General features: G+C 41.8%; 1 protein-coding gene across 1 annotated transcript in view; it reads left to right on the top strand.

Annotated features, from left to right (window-relative positions):
• Window positions 1-11457: 11457 nt before the first annotated feature.
• Window positions 11458-20516, top strand: part of LOC124133233 (potassium voltage-gated channel subfamily C member 3-like) — a 77666-nt gene continuing 68607 nt past the window's right edge. The window contains exon 1 of the mRNA XM_046497547.2: window positions 11458-12477. Coding sequence (XP_046353503.1) covers window positions 12159-12477 — 319 coding nt within the window. The 5' untranslated portion in view covers window positions 11458-12158. The remainder of the gene's footprint in view (window positions 12478-20516) is intronic.

Genomic DNA, 20516 nt, shown 5'->3' with positions numbered 1-20516 from the left:
TGGTGTAGCCTGGTGGTAAAAGCGTTCGCTCTTCATGCGGAAGACCACGATTCTATGCCCCACATGGGTACAGTGTGTGAAGCCCATTACTGTTGTCCCCGCCGTGATATTGCTTGAATGTGATATTGCTGGAATATTGCTAAAAGCGGCGTGAATCCACTCACTCACATGGCTATTTGCTCGTGTACATCATCAGCTTCCTGCAACAGACAGTCAACCCAGTCACTGGTTTTCCCTGACCAGACCCCATCACTACCTAACAATAAGACCCCTCCGTGGTCTAGTGGTACAGCGTCCGCCCGGAGAGCGGAAGGTTCGGGGTTCGATCGCCGGCCGCGTCATACCAATAGACGTTAAAAGATGGTACTTGTTGTTACCCTGTCTGGCGCTCGGCATTAACGGACCAAAACAAGGACTTACGGCTCGGAGTCAGTATACTGTGTCTGAGTTGGGTATTCATGTTAAACTGCGGCATGATATCTCAGTGAGCTAGCACTATAAATCGGCATCAGTCCGGACTAGTATAAGCAGCCACACACACACATGCATGCACGTCGCAATATAAGTGCAATAATCTTGGACGCGACGTTAAACCCTTTTTCACCTCACCTCACCTCACCTCACCTCACCAGACAATAATCGTTTTTCGCTGCATGATGTGTGCGATACATGGTGTGGGCTGTCGTTGAAATGTCTTCTCACAAGGCCAATAAATCGGTACCGATTGCTCATACCAGCTTCTTTATTTGTTATGTGTGCGTTGGTAGTGTCAGGTGTTCTGTTTGTCAGCTGACTACTCTTTTGTCCTATTTCCAACAGTGAGGGGCGGTCGGGTAGCCTAGTGGTTAAAGCGTTCGCTCGTCACGCTGAAGCCCCGGGTTCGATTCCCGACATGGGTACAATGTGTGAAGCCCATTTCTGGTGTCCCCCGCCGTGATGTTGCTGGAATATTGCTAAAAGGGGCGTAAAACCACACTCACTCACTCACTCCAACAGTGAATCACACCAGTCATAATGTTGTACACATCCGAAGAAGTGGCTGGTGCATATTTAATGCTCATGTGTATATATATCAACACGATGGATTTTGTTTGTTGTTTAACGCCGCACTCAGCAGTATTCCAACTTTATTACGACTGTCTTGAAATAATCGAGTCTGGACCAGACAACCCAGTGACATATCATGAGAATCGATCCACGCAATTGGGATCGATGACATGCATCAAACAAGTCAGCGAGACTGACCACCCGATCCCTTTAGTCGCTTTTTACAAGCATAGTCGCCTTTTAGTCGCCACTTACGACAAGCATAGTCGCCTTTTACGACAAGGATGGGTTGCAGAAGACCTTTTCAAACCTGAATCCTCACGGTATCAACGGGATGGAATCTCCACGCATGAGTTTATATTATTTTGACCTTTACAACTTGTAACTTGTTTGACATGGCACAATTATTATTGCGTCGCATAATTGATGATCATATTTGCAGAGTCTCATATTGAGATGAACATACACTTCAGATGTCATAAATGAACTCAAGCTGTTAAACCAATATTAAACATAGGCTTTGGGTCTCTGCCAAGACAAGTCCGTCTCTTGCTTTTCAGAGCACAATATACCATTTATGAATTTATGCAGAAATGATTATTATTCCTCATTCACTTTTGACAGACATCCATCCTATAGAGATATTTCCATAATGGACACCCCAAAAAAGCAAGAGTACATCGTTACAGATTTGCCTCCCTGGCAGACATCTGTCATCAAAGCAGTCCTGGAAAGATTGATTGCTTTTATTATCGTCGATTGTGTTACTACAATAATAGTTGGGTCATATGGTCAACTGTAAGTGGGATGGATGGACACTGTGATCAACTCAGTGTGGTTAATTATGAAATTATTTCTGACCTTTCTTTAATTTCATATTTCTAATAAATTTAGCTCCGCACTCGAGCATCAAGCTTCAGACCGGAAGGCGCCCGACGTGCTACGGTGACGTGTTGTCGGGTATTAAAAACCAATATTACTTTGCATTGCTAAATATTAAAGGAGGTTTGAAAGAAATGAGCTACAATAAACGAAATATCTGCTCGCCTCAGGGGTATTCATCGAGCGTTCATTCCAAGCACTGCTTAATCCTAGATGCTAAATTTCCCTGCGTTTTGGGCGTATGTTGTCTCCTTCAGTGGCAGTTCTGTGCATCAGGGGAATTATTCTGTGATGTAATTACGGTCACGTGTTACTTTAGGTCTTCCGGCCTTTGTGTATAGATCGATTGCTTCCTTCCAGTGACATCATCACCTACAACATATGACTAGACCCGTGAAGATCCGGGGTAGAATAGGTCTTCAGCACCCCATGCTTGCCATAAAAGGCGACTAACGGGATCGGGTGGTCAGTCTCGCTGACTTGGTTGATGCATGTCATCGATCCCAATTGCGGGGATCGATGTTCTCATGATGTAAATCACTGGATTGTATGGTCCAGACTCGATTATTTACAGACCGCCGTCATATAGCTGGAATATTGCTGAGTGCGGCGTTAAACAAACAAACAAAGAAACAAACATGTGACTGATGTGGGGTTAACGTCGCTTTGAACAATATTGCGTCAACTTAATGTGGAAGAAACGCCAATAGATAATGATGATAAAACCCACGAACACAGGTATGGAGTTTATTGACGGAAGATCTTATTCGGAGAAATTCAGGAGTTAGGACACTCTGAACAATCCAGTGATAGATAGTATGAGCAACAGTCCACGCCGTCGGGGTACGATGTCACGCCATCAATCAAGTCACCGAGCCTGACCACCAATCCATTAGTTTCTATCACCTCTGACGACCAGTATAGGCTGACCTATTCTAACCGTGAATCCCTATGGGGAGAACTAATTATGCTGTTGGGGACCTATTTTAACCCAGATTCCCCATGGGGAGACAAGCATAGGCTGCTGGGGACCTATTCTAACCCAGAATCCCCACTGGGAGACAAGCATAGGCTGCTGGGGACCTATTCTAACCCAGTTTCCCATGGGGAGACAAGCATAGGCTGCTGGGGACCTATTCTAACCCAGATTCCCATGGGGAGACAAGCATAGGTTGCTGGGGACCTATTCTAACCCAGTTTCCCATGGGGAGACAAGCATAGGCTGCTGGGGACCTATTCTAACCCAGAATCCCCACTGGGAGACAAGCATAGGTTGCTGGGGACCTATTCTAACCCAGTTTCCCATGGGGAGACAAGCATAGGCTGCTGGGGACCTATTCTAACCCAGATTCCCATGGGGAGACAAGCATAGGCTGCTGGGGACCTATTCTAACCCAGATTCCCATGGGGAGACAAGCATAGGCTGCTGGGGACCTATTCTAACCCAGATCCCCATGGGGAGACAAGTATAGGCTGCTGGGGACCTATTCTAACCCAGATTCCCATGGGGAGACAAGCATAGGTTGCTGGGGACCTATTCTAACCCAGTTTCCCATGGGGAGACAAGCATAGGCTGCTGGGGACCTATTCTAACCCAGAATCCCCACTGGGAGACAAGCATAGGTTGCTGGGGACCTATTCTAACCCAGTTTCCCATGGGGAGACAAGCATAGGCTGCTGGGGACCTATTCTAACCCAGATTCCCATGGGGAGACAAGCATAGGCTGCTGGGGACCTATTCTAACCCAGATTCCCATGGGGAGACAAGCATAGGCTGCTGGGGACCTATTCTAACCCAGATTCCCATGGGGAGACAAGCATAGGCTGCTGGGGACCTATTCTAACCCAGATCCCCATGGGGAGACAAGCATAGGCTGCTGGGGACCTATTCTAACCCGGAATCTCTATGGGAGAACTAATTATGCTGTTGGGGACCTATTGTAACCCAGATTCCCCACGGGGAGACAAGCATAGGCTGATGACAAAAGCTTCCGCCATACACTGTGCTATTTGAATAAAATGCTAACTCCTTAAAAGTGCACCGGTGAAGAACTGAATCTTCTTTATTTTTCTAGATTTACTCAGTGTTTCCGAAAGACATTAATCTGATCAAACTGCGCCACGGCAGCCCGCTTCCTCTCGCAAACACTCAATCCAGTTGTTTTAAGTGGGTTATTAGCTATTTTACCGTTACCGTGTGTTTTTGAATGCCTGTCAAGAATATGTCATGTACACATTATGATTAGAGTAAACAGAAATATGAGTTAATACAAAACTGAGCTCCCCCGGCAAGTCCGATCGATAGCTGAGCAGCAGCAATATTTTGTTTTTGCGCTGCAGAAATTGTTTGCATAAAAGAAGCACTTATTTATCCAGAGAAGATGCCTCGAGACAGTTTCAAATTATATGCAATTCCTGCTGTAATATTTAACTAGGTTCTTATGCTCCCACAAACATGAACAACACAGTGTTTAATAATCGCAAAATACAGTATTCAAGCCATTCTAAATTTCATGTAAAGAACATAAATTCTTAAGAATGTTTTTTGAACGTCGCCAGACGCATTGGTTTCGGTCTAAATCAATAACACGCTCTGTAAGAAATATTAACGTATTACAAATTACAGGATGTTTTTCTACCTTGAATGTAGACGATGTTATTCCGACTGAGCTCCGTCTGCTATAGATTGCCGTAATTATGTTCTCGTATTCCGAGCTTACTGCCAATTGGATAGTGCTGATTATAGAGACATACACATGCTTCCTGCGTCGACAAGGATTACCAACGCCATCGGAATACAACATGGACATATACTTAACAAAACAAGTAACGGATCATGACTATTTTGGGGATATTTTTGTTAAATTCTGTGTCTTCAACACAAAAAATATCCTCCAAAATGTTAGTGATCCCTGATCTGTTTTAGTTCTTGGTCTGACAGTTTGTTTGTTTGTTTGTTTGTTTGCTGTTTAACGCCGCACTCAGCAATATTCTAACTATATGACGGCGATCTGTAAATAATCGAGCAGTGATTGACATCATGAGCATCGATCGACGCATTTGGAATACGATGACATGCTTCAACCAAGTCAGCGAGTCTGACCACCCGATCCCGTTAGTCGCCTCTTACCACAAGCATGGTCGCCTTTTAGGGCAAGCATGGGTTGCTGAAGACCTAGTCTACACCGGGTCTTCACGGTACCAGTGTCTGACAGAAGGTATTGGTGGTGTTGGTGATGTGTGAGGTTGTGGCTTGCCTGCTGGGAGGGTATTTTCGGGGATGGCTGTATGAGTGGAGTCGCGGTGATTGGTAATCTGTGATATGTCGCCTTGTTCTTTGCAGTTTGCATGTACCCGTGAGCTGTTCAGGTTGTATTCTTATGTTGTATTAATCCAGGATCTGATGAGTGGCCAGTTGTATTCTACAAGTGTATAAATACGTGATGTTTTACTGTATAGCGGTTGTAATCATCTGGTGTATAAATACGTGACCCGTTCCAATACCGGTTGTATTCATCTGGTGTATAAATACGTAATGTTTTACTGTATACCGGTTGTATTCATCTGGTGTATAAATACGTGATCCGTTCCAATACCGGTTGTATTCATCTGTTGTATAAATACGTGATGTTTTACTGTATACGGGTTGTATTCATCTGGTGTATAAATACGTGGTGCTTTACTGTAAACCGGTTGTATTTATCTAATGTATAAATACGTGACCCGTTCCAATACCAGTTGTATTCATCTGTTGTATAAATACGTAATGTTTTACTGTATACCGGTTGTATTCATCTGGTGTATAAATACGTGACCCGTTCCAATACCGGTTGTATTCATCTGTTGTATAAATACGTGATGTTTTACTGTATACCGGTTGTATTCATCTGGTGTATAAATACGTGACCCGTTCCAATACCGGTTGTATTCATCTGTTGTATAAATACGTGATGTTTTACTGTATACCGGTTGTATTCAACTGGTGTATAAATACGTGATGTTTTACTGTATAGCGGTTGTATTCAACTGGTGTATAAATACGTGATGTTTTACTGTATACCGGTTGTATTCAACTGGTGTATAAATACGTGATTTTTTACTGTATAGCGGTTGTATTCAACTGGTGTATAAATACGTGACCCGTTCCAATACCGGTTGTATTCATCTGTTGTATAAATACGTGATGTTTTACTGCATACCGGTTGTATTCATCTGGTGTATAAATACGTGATGTTTTACTGTATACGGGTTGTATTCATCTGGTGTATAAATACGTGACCCGTTCCAATACCGGTTGTATTCATCTTGTGTATATATACGTGATGTTTAACTGTATACCAGTTGTATTCATCTGGTGTATAAATACGTAATGTTTTACTGTATACGGGTTGTATTCATCTGGTGTATAAATACGTGATGTTTTACTGTATAGCGGTTGTATTAAACTGGTGTATAAATACGTGATGTTTTACTGTATACCGGTTGTATTCAACTGGTGTATAAATACGTGATGTTTTACTGTATAGCGGTTGTATTCATCTGGTGTATAAATACGTGACCCGTTCCAATACCGGTTGTATTCATCAAGTGTATAAATACGTGATGTTTTACTGTATAGCGGTTGTATTCATCTGGTGTATAAATACGTGATGTTTTACTGTATACCGGTTGTTTTCATCTGGTGTATAAATGCGTGCCCCGTTCTAATACTCGTTGTATTCATCTGGTGTATAAATACGTGATGCTTTACTGTAAACCGGTTGTATTTATCTAATGCATAAATACGCGATCCGTTCCAATTCCGGTTGTATTCATCTGGTGTATAAATACGTAATGTATCACTGTATACCGGTTGAATCCATCTGGTGTATAAATACGTGACCCGTTCCAATACCGGTTGTATTCATCTTGTATATAAATACGTGATGTTTTACTGTATACCGGTTGTATTCATCTGGTGTATAAATACGTGATGTTTTACTGTATACCGGTTGTATTCATCTGGTGTATAAATACGTGACCCGTTCCAATACCGGTTGTATTCATCTTGTGTATATATACGTGATGTTTAACTGTATACCAGTTGTATTCATCTGGTGTATAAATACGTAATGTTTTACTGTATACGGGTTGTATTCATCTGGTGTATAAATACGTGATGTTTTACTGTAAACCGGTTTTATTTATCTAATGTATAAATACGCGATCCGTTCCAATACCGGTTGTATTCATCTTGTGTATACAGTAAAGTACGGTTATAACGAACTCAAAGGGACTACTAATTTTAGATCGTTATAACCGTAGTTCGTTATAAGCATATCTACAGCATAACTACAGCAAATAGTCGGGTCCAAAAAGTAAGTTCGATATATCCGTCAGTTCGTTATAAGCGTGTTCGTTATAACCGTAGTTTACTGTATATACGTGATGTTTTACTGTATACCGGTTGTATTTATCTGGTGTATAAATATGTGATGTTTTACTGTATACCGGTTGTATTCATCTGGTGTATAAATACGTGATGTTTTACTGTATACGGGTTGTATTCATCAAGTGTATAAATACGTGATGTTTTACTGTATACCGGTTGTATTCATCAAGTGTATAAATATGTGATGTTTTACTGTATACCGGTTGTATTCATCTGGTGTATAAATACGTGATGTTTTACTGTATACGGGTTGTATTCATCAAGTGTATAAATACGTGATGTTTTACTGTATACCGGTTGTATTCATCAAGTGTATAAATATGTGATGTTTTACTGTATACCGGTTGTATTCATCTGGTGTATAAATACGTGATGTTTTACTGTATACGGGTTGTATTCATCAAGTGTATAAATACGTGATGTTTTACTGTATACCGGTTGTATTCATCAAGTGTATAAATACGTGATGTTTTACTGTATACCGGTTGTATTCATCTGGTGTATAAATATGTGATGTTTTACTGCATACCGGTTGTATTCATCTAATGTATAAATACGTGATGTTTTACTGTATACCGGTTGTATTCATCTGGTGTATAAATACGTGATGTTTTACTGTATACGGGTTGTATTCATCTGGTGTATAAATACGTGATCCGTTCCAATACCTGTTTTATTCATCTAGTGTATAGATATGTGATGTTTTACTGTATACCGGTTGTATTCATCTGGTGTATAAATATGTGATGTTTTACTGCATACCGGTTGTATTCATCTGGTGTATAAATATGTGATGTTTTACTGCATACCGGTTGTATTCATCTAATGTATAAATACGTGATGTTTTACTGTATACCGGTTGTATTCATCTGGTGTATAAATATGTGATGTTTTACTGCATATCGGTTGTATTCATCTAATGTATAAATACGTGATGTTTTACTGTATACCGGTTGTATTCATCTGGTGTATAAATATGTGATGTTTTACTGCATACCGATTGTATTCATCTAATGTATAAATACGTGATGTTTTACTGTATACCGGTTGTATTCATCTGGTGTATAAATACGTGATGTTTTACTGTATACGGGTTGTATTCAACTGGTGTATAAATATGTGATGTTTTACTATATACCGGTTGTATTTATCGCGTGCATAAACCTGTGATGTTTTACTGTATACCGGTTGTATTCATTTAATGTATAAATACGTGATCTGTTCCAGTACCGGTTTTATTCATCTCGTGCATAAACATGTGATGATTTACTTATACCGGTTGTATTCATCGGCTACACACTACCACGAGCTAGCACATCGCCGGTTGTATTCATCGGCTACACACTACCACGAGCTAGCACATCGCCGGTTGTATTCATCGGCTACACACTACCACGAGCTAGCACATCGCCGGTTGTATTCATCGGCTACACACTACCACGAGCTAGCACATCGCCGGTTGTATTCATCGGCTCACCAAACGTGGAATAGTGGGCGAAGAGGCACTAAAATGACTGTCATCAGCGGAATATCAATCAGCCGCATGTTGTATGTCGTAATCCTATAAGCAATCTGGAACACAATAACAACTGCAACCACTGAACGAACCACATTACATGTATTGACAACGACTGTACCCCTGCAGGAAATGTCCTTTCACTGTGAGAGATGCTTATTGATAATTCTCTCATCCGTTCTTGAAGCCACTCACGTTCAAAGGCTCTTAATCAGAAGTATCGTACCACTCGCCTGCATTATGTAAGAGCGATGTCAGGCTCGAGGTATTATATTGATTTGTAAATATAGTAAGAAAATCAGTATGGCCTTAAGATACGAAAAACGCATCTGGCAGTTCTAAGATACAGCTCAGGGTTAACCTGACCTTGAAAGGGAAGCGACATCTTCCGCTGACTGAGGCTGCATCTGTGATGTCGTCAACGTCTTCTTTGTTCAACCGGGATTGTTATGAAAGCACTTTTCAAGTACCAATTATAACTGGATTTCCACACAAACATTGCTACACGTCCGTCTATTCTACATACACACAAACGTTGAACATAACCAGAAACATGCGGAATTTAATACATCGTAGAATAGCTTTCATTTTCAAAATAATGCATATCGGAATTGAAGGATACATTAACTTAATCATTCAATCATATGCTACATAAAGTGAAAGCGTCACGCAAGGATATACCGTTTGAAAATCATATTAAGTCCTCAATCAGGAAAACTTCACTGTGAAAAGTGGAACCAGTTATTGCAAAATTATTGAGAGTAGCCTTGTGGTTTAAAAGCTCGGTCGTCACGCCGAAGATCCGGGTTCGATTTCTCACGTGTGTACAATGTTTGAAGCCCATTTCTGGTGTCCCCAACCGTGATATTACTGGAATATTTGTGAAAGTGGCATAAAACCATATTAACTCACTATAAGGAGAGGGTGAATGTTGCTTTAAGCTGTTTGCAATGTTCCAGTTTATAAAAAGCGACCTGCAAATATCAATAATATAATTATATTGATAACAATGGGTGGCAGCCCCATTACAAGAAGCGGTAGTGCGGATACATTCTGTCCCCATGCAAACGAGAGGGGACGGGTCGCATGGGATATTGCCATTTTGGAGACCGTCCGGGTATCGTTGCTCTGTAACCGAGTCCCTGCCATTTTAAGCTGTTTAACTAACATTTATATAGCTCCTTAATGCCAATTAGATATATGCTGATGTATACAATGTTTTACTTTTGTTAAAAGAGGTAACGTTTAAGTGCTTGCTTGGCGTGTTTTGAAATCTTCGTTCCATTTGCGATGTGGGATTCAGTACTCATCTAAATTTATACTTGAAAGGAATGTGAACACACTGACGCTGACAGTTACCTAACGCATTAGGGTACATTATCTAAGGTTAGTCGATGTTCATCCCATTGTTGTCGCTTCCTCTGCCGATACTAAATGAACTTTTAGTGCACAAAACTGAGGACAATTTCAGCATGTATTTTAAGTCAAGTGTATCTGTGTGTGTGTGTGTGTGTGTGTGTGTGTGTGTGTGTGTGCATGCGCGCGCGCGCGCGTGTGTTATCGGCGCATTTAACAATAGTACATCTTTATGACAGAGACATGTAAGTAGAATCTTGACCAGACGGTTCGGTGATCGTTATTATGAGCAAGGATCCACGTCGTATGGCATGGAGGTAGGTGGAGGAAAGTACCATTCTCTGGAAGAATATGCCCAATCTGCCAGTTGTATGACATAGGAGATACATTTCACTGTTTGTTTATGTGTCCTTCATTTGAAGAAGAGAGGAAACATCTCATTCATAATTTAATATGCTAAACCGAACATGTATAAAATGTATTTACTCTTTAATAGCCGAGAAAACTATCCAAGTTATGAAAAATAATCATGATAGAGTTCAAACCAGGACAGAATGTCTCATAAATGTTTGTATAGATTTTCAGCTGTGTTCTGTACCTGATCCGACAGCTGGGAAAAGATATTTATGACATCGTAATACTGTTTTCATGTACATACGTTTGTATAATCAATACATGAATTGTATGTCTAAGGCCGCTGCTAGCGACCCGAGTTAAATAAAGTTCAGTTCTGACAAACCATCAAGTGAGCGAGTTTGACCATATGGGTCCCCTCACTCAACATGGGTTACTTGAGACCAACATGGGTTACTTGGGACTAATTCTAACCTGGAATCGCCACGTGTTTCCAATTTACTCTTACGGCCATTTATGAGGAGCTTGGGACAAATTCTACTCCGGTCAGTCACGCAGACCCTAGCCTAGACCGAGACAATACCGCTAACAATGTGAAGAACTGTAAATATTGTTCAATTAGAGTATGTTAATTACTCAAATTGATGAGCATGAACTAATCAAGTAAGATTAATCAACCAGCTCATCGTGTCCTACAGCCCGACACACCAAGGATGTGTCCCTTTTCAGCTAACACACTGTCATTTAAGAAAGACGTCAAGGATGCTGTATATTAGCCCAAATGGGCTTGATGTTACACTACTGTCGTCAAGTAGGAAGAGCACCAAGGCTAGGGCGTCCCTTGTCGCCTGCAGCATGTACAAGGCTGCCGCCGGTGGATGTCGACTCGGATATAATTAGCCTACACAGACGTTCCTGGCCGTAAGCATAAGTTTTTTTCTAATCGGTCCTGTGAGGTAGTGGATATGGTAGTGTGATGTGTGCTTCTGCAAGAACGGGCGGTAGTCATGGTGACGATTTAGTGAAACTTTCAGTGTTTTACCGGACTCTACGCTTGATCGAGGAGCGATGTTACACGGGATCGTCTCATTCCGCTCAGACGGTAGTTCCACGATCGAAGAGTAGTGTGTTTAGAAACGGAGGGTCGGGCGGCAGGCTGCGGAGGATTCAGCGACAAGCTGTACAATACTGAGCAACCGACACGCGGAGTTTTGTCTTTGTCTTATGCCACCAAGTGGACTTTGAAAACTGGGATGAATATTTCATGAGTTTGTGCTTCACAGAATACATGACCTGGGGTGACCCGCGAATCCATTGGCCGTAATGGTGGGCTCGGTTATGTTTTATTAAAAGCGGCAACCACAGAGGTTGAGAGATGTAAGACAGCGTTTCTTGTAGCCGTTGTCAATGAATGGAATGTCGTTACTTGGATGGCATTAGCAGACGACTTTAGCAGACGCAGACGACACTACTTCAAATTCTGTTTCGTGTCTGTGGCTCCAGAATGACAGGAGGCTCGCACAGATGTAGAGAGGAGAAGGAGGAGGAGGTTGAAAGCCCCTTTGGCAAAGTATGATAATTACCCATGCAACTTTAAACATGAGTGCGTATGTTCGAGGTAGCAAGGATGGTCAGCGTTTCATAGTGGACGAGGACGATGTCGGAAACACCCCTCTTAAAGTCCGCAGACAGTCGTTGACTGATGACGAGGAGATTGTTCTCAACGTGGGGGGCGTGCGGCACGAAACGCACGCGTCAACCCTGCAGAACGTGCCCAACACGCGCCTGTCACGTCTGGCAGAGAACCACCTGTTGGGTGGCGGGAAGGAGGAATATTTCTTTGACCGACACCCAGCCGTTTTTAACTCTATCATCGACTTCTACAGAACAGGTAAGTGACAAAGATGTTTTACAACTCCCATCCATCTACACCCTACACCCATGCCATATTCAACCCTGTACCCAGAAGATCAGAAACATATGTACCATGACTGTCAATCTCTTCACTACCTATATATATTATACCCGACTCTTGTCAAACACATATGTCAAACCATCATCACCTTCTTTTTGTTCTATTAACAGTAATTGTCCAGATGAGTACACTTCCTATCGAGACCCGTGAAGATCCGGGGTAGAATAGGTCTTCAGCAACCCATGCTTGCCGTAAAAAGCGACTATGCTTGTCGTAAGAGGCGACTAACTGGATCGGGTGGTCACGCTTGCTGACTTGGTTGATGCATGCCATCGATCCCAATTGCGTGGATCGATGCTCATGACATCAATCACTGGGTTGTCTTGTCCAGACTCGATTATTTACAGACCGCCATCATATAGCTGGAATATTGCTATTGGAACAGTGCGGCGTTAAACAACAAACTTCCTATCGAAAATTGTTTGAAATGTACACCAGTTGTCAATACTTGTCGTGGTAACATCTGCAAACATTTACATTATGCAGATGTAGTGAACGCCATTGTGAAATAAACAATTGTTTTCTTATCAAATATTATGGTTATTTGCGATTTAGAATATATGTAACAGTCGTACCTTGATTACACACACAATGTGTGGGATGGTCACAGAGTGCCGTTCTCCTCCCAGTGTTTACAATGCAATTCACATACAGAACACATGTCGACGGCTGATGAAATACATACGTTATATACCATGTTATATATATTAACCGTTAATGATGATCATACACGTATATATTTACATTAACAATGCAAATTCTCAAGAGGTATTCCTTCACATGCTTTCCATCATACAATGGGAGTTATGTGATTTTTTCGTGTTTATTGTACGTCAACATGCAACACCAGCAAGGTACACAGACAGAATACATGTCATCAGGCAATGATGGCTTGCTAATGCGTGGTTTGCTGTAATCATGTCTGTCTCCCGACCTAAGACCATCATGAATCTTCTGATGAAGGGAGGGTCATGTATGTAGTGCCACGACCATTTTGTCTCTTGATGTGCTCTATCCTGTCGGGGTTTCCACAGGGTTTTCTTTGAATATTGTTCTAAAATATTTTGTGATTAGGTAATTATTGACTGGAAATATTTCTAATACCAGCTCCATTGACGGAAATGATTGCTTAATCAAGCTTTTTGTCAAATAAATGGCATGGTAAATGTCCAAGGTCAACCCAACACTGAGTAAACGTTATCATCTTTTCAATGACGGCCAACTCGCAGGGCTCAAGGTTGATGGTTTGCTACATGGTCCTGTCTGTTTCATGTTCGTTGTATTGACCTGTGGTATATGCTGGCCTGGGCTAATTGGGGTCGTCGTAAGCTGACTACACTGCCGTCAGGGTTGAAACAGTCCACCGAAGTACAAGCTGGAATCATCCATATCGCCTTTGGATTCTCTAGGGCACCGGCAAGTGCGGTTCGGCGGTTATTGGTACCGAGGTATCTGAGTCACGTGGAGGTCTCGCTGGTGTCAGTTCTCTTTGTTTCTTGCACATGTGATGTGCAAGAAAGTATTGATTTGGTTCCCATGTTTGACAATCAAATCAAAGAAATTTCACTGTCAGAGTCTCTCAGGGTTTTATCGGTGGTGATTGTATTTCGAAATTGACGTTAGGACTGCTATTTATAGTTCGTCCGTTTCACGTACAGCAAAACCCCTTTCAAGCCGACGTTGTCGTTCCCAATGGACTCGTCCGTATTGATGTAATTCAAGGTTAACGAAATATGGTGACAGAGTAAAGTTAATATATATTTTTGTACATGCGGTTTCAAACGTTATCTGCCGGAATGCAGGTTTAACGGGGCCTGATATATGGTAGGTTGTACCAATGTTTGTCTTGAATGGCCTAAAGCATGGCAGTATAGTTTGTTTGTTGTTTAACGCCGTAATATTCCAGCTATATGACGGCGGTCTGTAAATAATCGAGTCTGAACCAGACAACGCAGTGATTGACATCATAAGCATCGGTCGAAGCACTTGGAATAACAATGGCATGCATTAACCAAGTCAATAAGACTGACTACCCGATCCCGTTAGTCGCCTCTTACCACAAGCATAATCGCCTTTTACGGCAAGACTGGGTGCTGAAGACCTATTCTAACCCGGATCTTCACGTCATAAGCGCACGAGTTCGTCCATTTTTCTTGAAGTCGCTATATACCAAAGTGAATTTGAGACAATTCGCTGTTTAAGTACACGAGGATGAGATATTTATTTACAATGTTGATAAACGTTACGTGTTTTAAGAGTTATGTGTGTTGACTATTGTATGTCCGTGAATTTCATCCTTTGAAGTCGATATGACCCCAACGAATCTAAAACCAAGTTTATAACGCCTAAAGACACAGTAGCTACTTTTCTGTTATAGTGAGTCAATGACTGAGTATGATTTTACGCCGCTATTGTTGGGGACACCTGAAATGGGCTTCACATATCTACATTGATACATTGATTTAGTAGAATATGTATCTTTCTCTCCATACTGCTTTACATGAATGTGAATATAACGCTGATTGATTGACACACTGTACCATATAGGGGAATCGACCACGAGCCTTCGGCGTGACGATCGAACGCTTAAACTACGAGCCCCCCCCCCCCCCCCCCCCCCCCCCTCTGTGTTATAGGTCATACAGGGCATGTGTGTTTCAAATAAGAGCTATTGGTTGATTTAACGAACGCTAGTGTAAGAGGCTTGAGGTAGTTGATCGCTGCAGTTGAAAGGGGGTCGTGGAATGGATTAGAAGCGATCAAGACTATCGCACGCTCAGATAATGTTGTGGTCAGGATCGACAGTAGTGGCCTGACATTGACCAAAACTAAATGAGACAAATTTGGAAAACATTTTTTGAGAAACATCAGCATTGTGTTTTTCGCCTTTCGCAAGATATAACTTCACAATGGTGACTGTTTTCGACAAGTTGTTACGTGAAGCAGTTCATTTCATATCAGAATGAACGTCAGTGGTGAGGTAAATATAATTAAAGCGGTAGATATGACTTTATCAAGGTCAGTGTTAGCGTCAAGATGCTGCACACAGCGGTAGATATGACTTTATCAAGGTCGGTGTTAGCGTCAAGATGATGCACACAGTGGTAGATATGACTTTATCAAGGTCAGTGTTAGCGTCAAGATGCTGCACACAGCGGTAGATATGACTTTATCAAGGTCAGAGTTAGCGTCAAGATGCTGCACACAGCGGTAGATATGACTTTATCATGGTCAGAGTAAGCGTCAAGATAATGCACACAGTGGTAGATATGACTTTATCAAGGTCAGTGTAAGCGTCAAGATGCTGCACACAGCGGTAGATATGACTTTATCAAGGTCAGAGTTAGCGTCAAGATGATGCACACAGCGGTAGATATGACTTATCAAGGTCAGAGTTAGCGTCAAGATGCTGCACACAGCGGTAGATATGACTTTATCAAGGTCAGAGTTAGCGTCAAGATGATGCACAATGCGGTAGATATGACTTTATCAAGGTCAGAGTTAGCGTCAAGATGCTGCACACAGCGGTAGATATGACTTTATCAAGGTCAGAGTTAGCGTCAAGATGCTGCACACAGCGGTAGATATGACTTTATCAAGGTCAGAGTTAGCGTCAAGATGCTGCACACAGCGGTAGATATGACTTTATCAAGGTCAGAGTTAGCGTCAAGATGCTGCACACAGCGGTAGATATGACTTTATCAAGGTCAGAGTTAGCGTCAAGATGATGCTCACAGCGGTAGATATGACTTTATCAAGGTCAGAGTTAGCGTCAAGATGCTGCACACAGCGGTAGATATGACTTTATCAAGGTCAGAGTTAGCGTCAAGATGATGCACACAGCGGTAGATATGACTTTATTAAGGTCAGAGTTAGCGTCAAGATGATGCACACAGCGGTAGATATATGATTTGTTTGATGTTTAACGTCACACTCAGCAATAGTCCAGCTACATGATGGCGGTTTGTAAATAATCAGGTCTGAACCAGACAATCCAGTATAATACACCGTGCGCATCGATCTACGCCTTGGGATACGATGACATGCATTAACTAAGTCAGCAAGCCTGACCACTTGATCCCGTTAGTCGCCTCTTACAAGCATTGGTTGGTGAAGACCAATTCTAACCCGGATCTTCACGGGGTCTGTGGATATGACTTTACCAATAGACAGTGTTGGTGCTAAGATGTTGTCTACAGTGTTAGTGTCCTGATGATGTATACAGAAGTAGATATGTTTTGACGAAGAACAGTGTTGTGTCAAGATGACGTATATGGCGATAGATATGTTTTGACGAAGAACAGTGTTGTGTCAAGATGACGTATACAGCGATAGATATGTTTTGACGAAGAACAGTGTTGTGTCAAGATGACGTATACAGCGATAGATATGTTTTGACGAAGAACAGAGTTGTGTCAAGATGACGTATACAGCGATAGATATGTTTTGACGAAAAACAGTGTTGTGTCAAGATGATGTCTACAGTGTTGGTGTCAAGATGATGTCTACAGCAGTAGATATGTTTTGACGAAGGACAGTGTTGTGTCAAGATGATGGCTACAGCGATAGATATGTTGTGACAGAGGGCAGTGTTAGTGTCAAGATGATGTAAACAGAAGTAGATATGTTTTGACGAAGGACAGTGTTGGTGTCAAGATGTTGTCTACAGTGTTGGTGTCAGGATGATGTATACAGCGGTAGATATGTTTTGACGAAGGGCAGTGTTAGTGTCAAGATGATGGCTGCAGCCATAGATATGTTTTGACGAAGGACAGTGTTGGTGTCAAGATGATGTCTACAGCGGTAGATATGTTTTGACGAAGAACAGTGTTGTGTCAAGATGATGTATACAGTAGTAGATATGTTTTGACGAAGGACAGTGTTTGTGTCAAGATGTTGTCTACAGCGATAGATATGTTTTGACGAAGGGCAGTGTTAGTGTCAAGATGATGTGTACAGCGGTAGATATGTTTTGACGAAGGGCAGTGTTAGTGTCAAGATGATGGCTGCAGCCATAGATATGGTTTGATTAAGGACAGTGCTATGTCAAGATGATGTCTACAGCGGTAGATATGTTATGACGAAGGGCAGTGTTAGTGTCAAGATGATGTATTCAGAAGTAGATATGTTTTGACGAAGGACAGTGTTGTGTCAAGATGATGGCTACAGCGGTAGATATGTTTTGACGAAGGACAGTGTTAGTGTCAAGATGATGGCTACAGCAATAGATATGTTTTGACGGAGGACAGTGTTTGTGTCAAGATGATGGCTACAGCGAAAGATATGTTTTGACGAAGGACAGTGTTTGTGTCAAGATGATGTATACAGCAATAGATATGTTTTGACGGAGGGCAGTGTTAGTGTCAAGATGATGGCTACAGCGATAGATATGTTTTGACGAAGGGCAGTGTTAGTGTCAAGATGATGCTCACAGCGGTAGATATGACTTTATCAAGGTCAGAGTTAGCGTCAAGATGATGCTCACAGCGGTAGATATGACTTTATCAAGGTCAGAGTTAGCGTCAAGATGCTGCACACAGCGGTAGATATGACTTTATCAAGGTCAGAGTTAGCGTCAAGATGATGCACACAGCGGTAGATATGACTTTATTAAGGTCAGAGTTAGCGTCAAGATGATGCACACAGCGGTAGATATATGATTTGTTTGATGTTTAACGTCACACTCAGCAATAGTCCAGCTACATGATGGCGGTTTGTAAATAATCAGGTCTGAACCAGACAATCCAGTATAATACACCGTGCGCATCGATCTACGCCTTGGGATACGATGACATGCATTAACTAAGTCAGCAAGCCTGACCACTTGATCCCGTTAGTCGCCTCTTACAAGCATTGGTTGGTGAAGACCAATTCTAACCCGGATCTTCACGGGGTCTGTGGATATGACTTTACCAATAGACAGTGTTGGTGCTAAGATGTTGTCTACAGTGTTAGTGTCCTGATGATGTATACAGAAGTAGATATGTTTTGACGAAGAACAGTGTTGTGTCAAGATGACGTATATGGCGATAGATATGTTTTGACGAAGAACAGTGTTGTGTCAAGATGACGTTTACAGCGATAGATATGTTTTGACGAAGAACAGTGTTGTGTCAAGATGACGTATACAGCGATAGATATGTTTTGACGAAGAACAGAGTTGTGTCAAGATGACGTATACAGCGATAGATATGTTTTGACGAAAAACAGTGTTGTGTCAAGATGATGTCTACAGTGTTGGTGTCAAGATGATGTATACAGTAGTAGATATGTTTTGACGAAGGACAGTGTTTGTGTCAAGATGTTGTCTACAGCGATAGATATGTTTTGACGAAGGGCAGTGTTAGTGTCAAGATGATGTGTACAGCGGTAGATATGTTTTGACGAAGGGCAGTGTTAGTGTCAAGATGATGGCTACAGCCATAGATATGGTTTGATTAAGGACAGTGCTATGTCAAGATGATGTCTACAGCGGTAGATATGTTTTGACGAAGGGCAGTGTTAGTGTCAAGATGATGTATTCAGAAGTAGATATGTTTTGACGAAGGACAGTGTTGTGTCAAGATGATGGCTACAGCGGTAGATATGTTTTGACGAAGGACAGTGTTAGTGTCAAGATGATGGCTACAGCAATAGATATGTTTTGACGGAGGACAGTGTTTGTGTCAAGATGATGGCTACAGCGAAAGATATGTTTTGACGAAGGACAGTGTTTGTGTCAAGATGATGTATACAGCAATAGATATGTTTTGACGAAGGGCAGTGTTAGTGTCAAGATGATGTATACAATTGCAGATATGGTTTCACAAACACAAATGTTGGCCGTCAAGATGTATACGGCGGTAGACATGACTTCCCGAAGGGCAGTATTTCAAGATGGAAGTTATAATGGGTATTGATAACGCAAGCAAAGACTTCATTCACACGTCACTTGTAACTGATATATGTTTAATCTGCTTGATATCATAATCATTTCGGTTATTGTATGGATTAAACGTTACCCGATCTGGGCACGCGTCTTCCATAATGTCCTTTAACCACCGGCGTGGTGCCATTATGGTAAACGGTAGACGCGATAGCCCCAGTTGCAGCAGCGCTGTTGGTGCCATGCCGTAGTTACATTCTTCCCGTTGCCTCATAAATCATAGAAAGACGCCAGAATACATGTATTCTCAGATTCTCAGACATATGCATTACACGAGACTATTCATCTCTCTTTAGTTGCCAACTAGATTTCAGGTTTGCACACCCAATACATGTATTGGATTGGACAACGCAGAAAATGACTGGGCGATTGACTAATGACAAGGCGAATGACACTGTGATATTCCTATTGGAAATATCCATTTTCCTCCGTCATAAGAAGGCGGAAGTGGTATGTAACACGAACATTTCGTGTATAATGGCGGTGTTCTTTGCCTCAATTTCGATGTTGTTATAAAGGTCGATTTTCTGAAAAGCAGATGTCATGCGACTGAAGTACCTAAAATACCAACCTGAAGATTTATAGACGAAGGAAGTGTAGATACTAACTTGATTAAGCAGAATCAGATGCACGGAACCGTTTTGCTATTTCACAATACGTTATCGATCGAGTGACGTTTTCAGATTGATGTCTATCAGACGGAGTCTTGTAGCTACGTCGTAGTGTTTATATATGGCATTTCACTTGTGCGTCACGTTCTCTTGTTATTTTCAATGGTTATCTTTGATTATCTCGGGTTGCCAAATATTTTGAGAGGCGCATCTCGTTATGCAGAGTCGTGTCCCTTAGCTATGCCAGGATCAGCTAAATTTGTGTTCGCCCAGATTATGACCCTTGGTCTGTCGGCACCAAGCATACGCTCAGGGATTTCACCAACGTGGTTTGAGGACGACCTACCTTACCTTAACGTTCTCCCTACAGTGTAAGAATTCGCTGTTGCATCTTCGATTAGCCAGGTGTTATTTCTCCA

Source organism: Haliotis rufescens, unplaced genomic scaffold (genome assembly GCF_023055435.1).
Source record: "Haliotis rufescens isolate VD_foot unplaced genomic scaffold, xgHalRufe1.0.p SCAF_2, whole genome shotgun sequence".
Lineage (NCBI taxonomy): Eukaryota > Metazoa > Mollusca > Gastropoda > Lepetellida > Haliotidae > Haliotis > Haliotis rufescens.
This window is presented reverse-complemented; position numbering and strand designations above follow the sequence as displayed.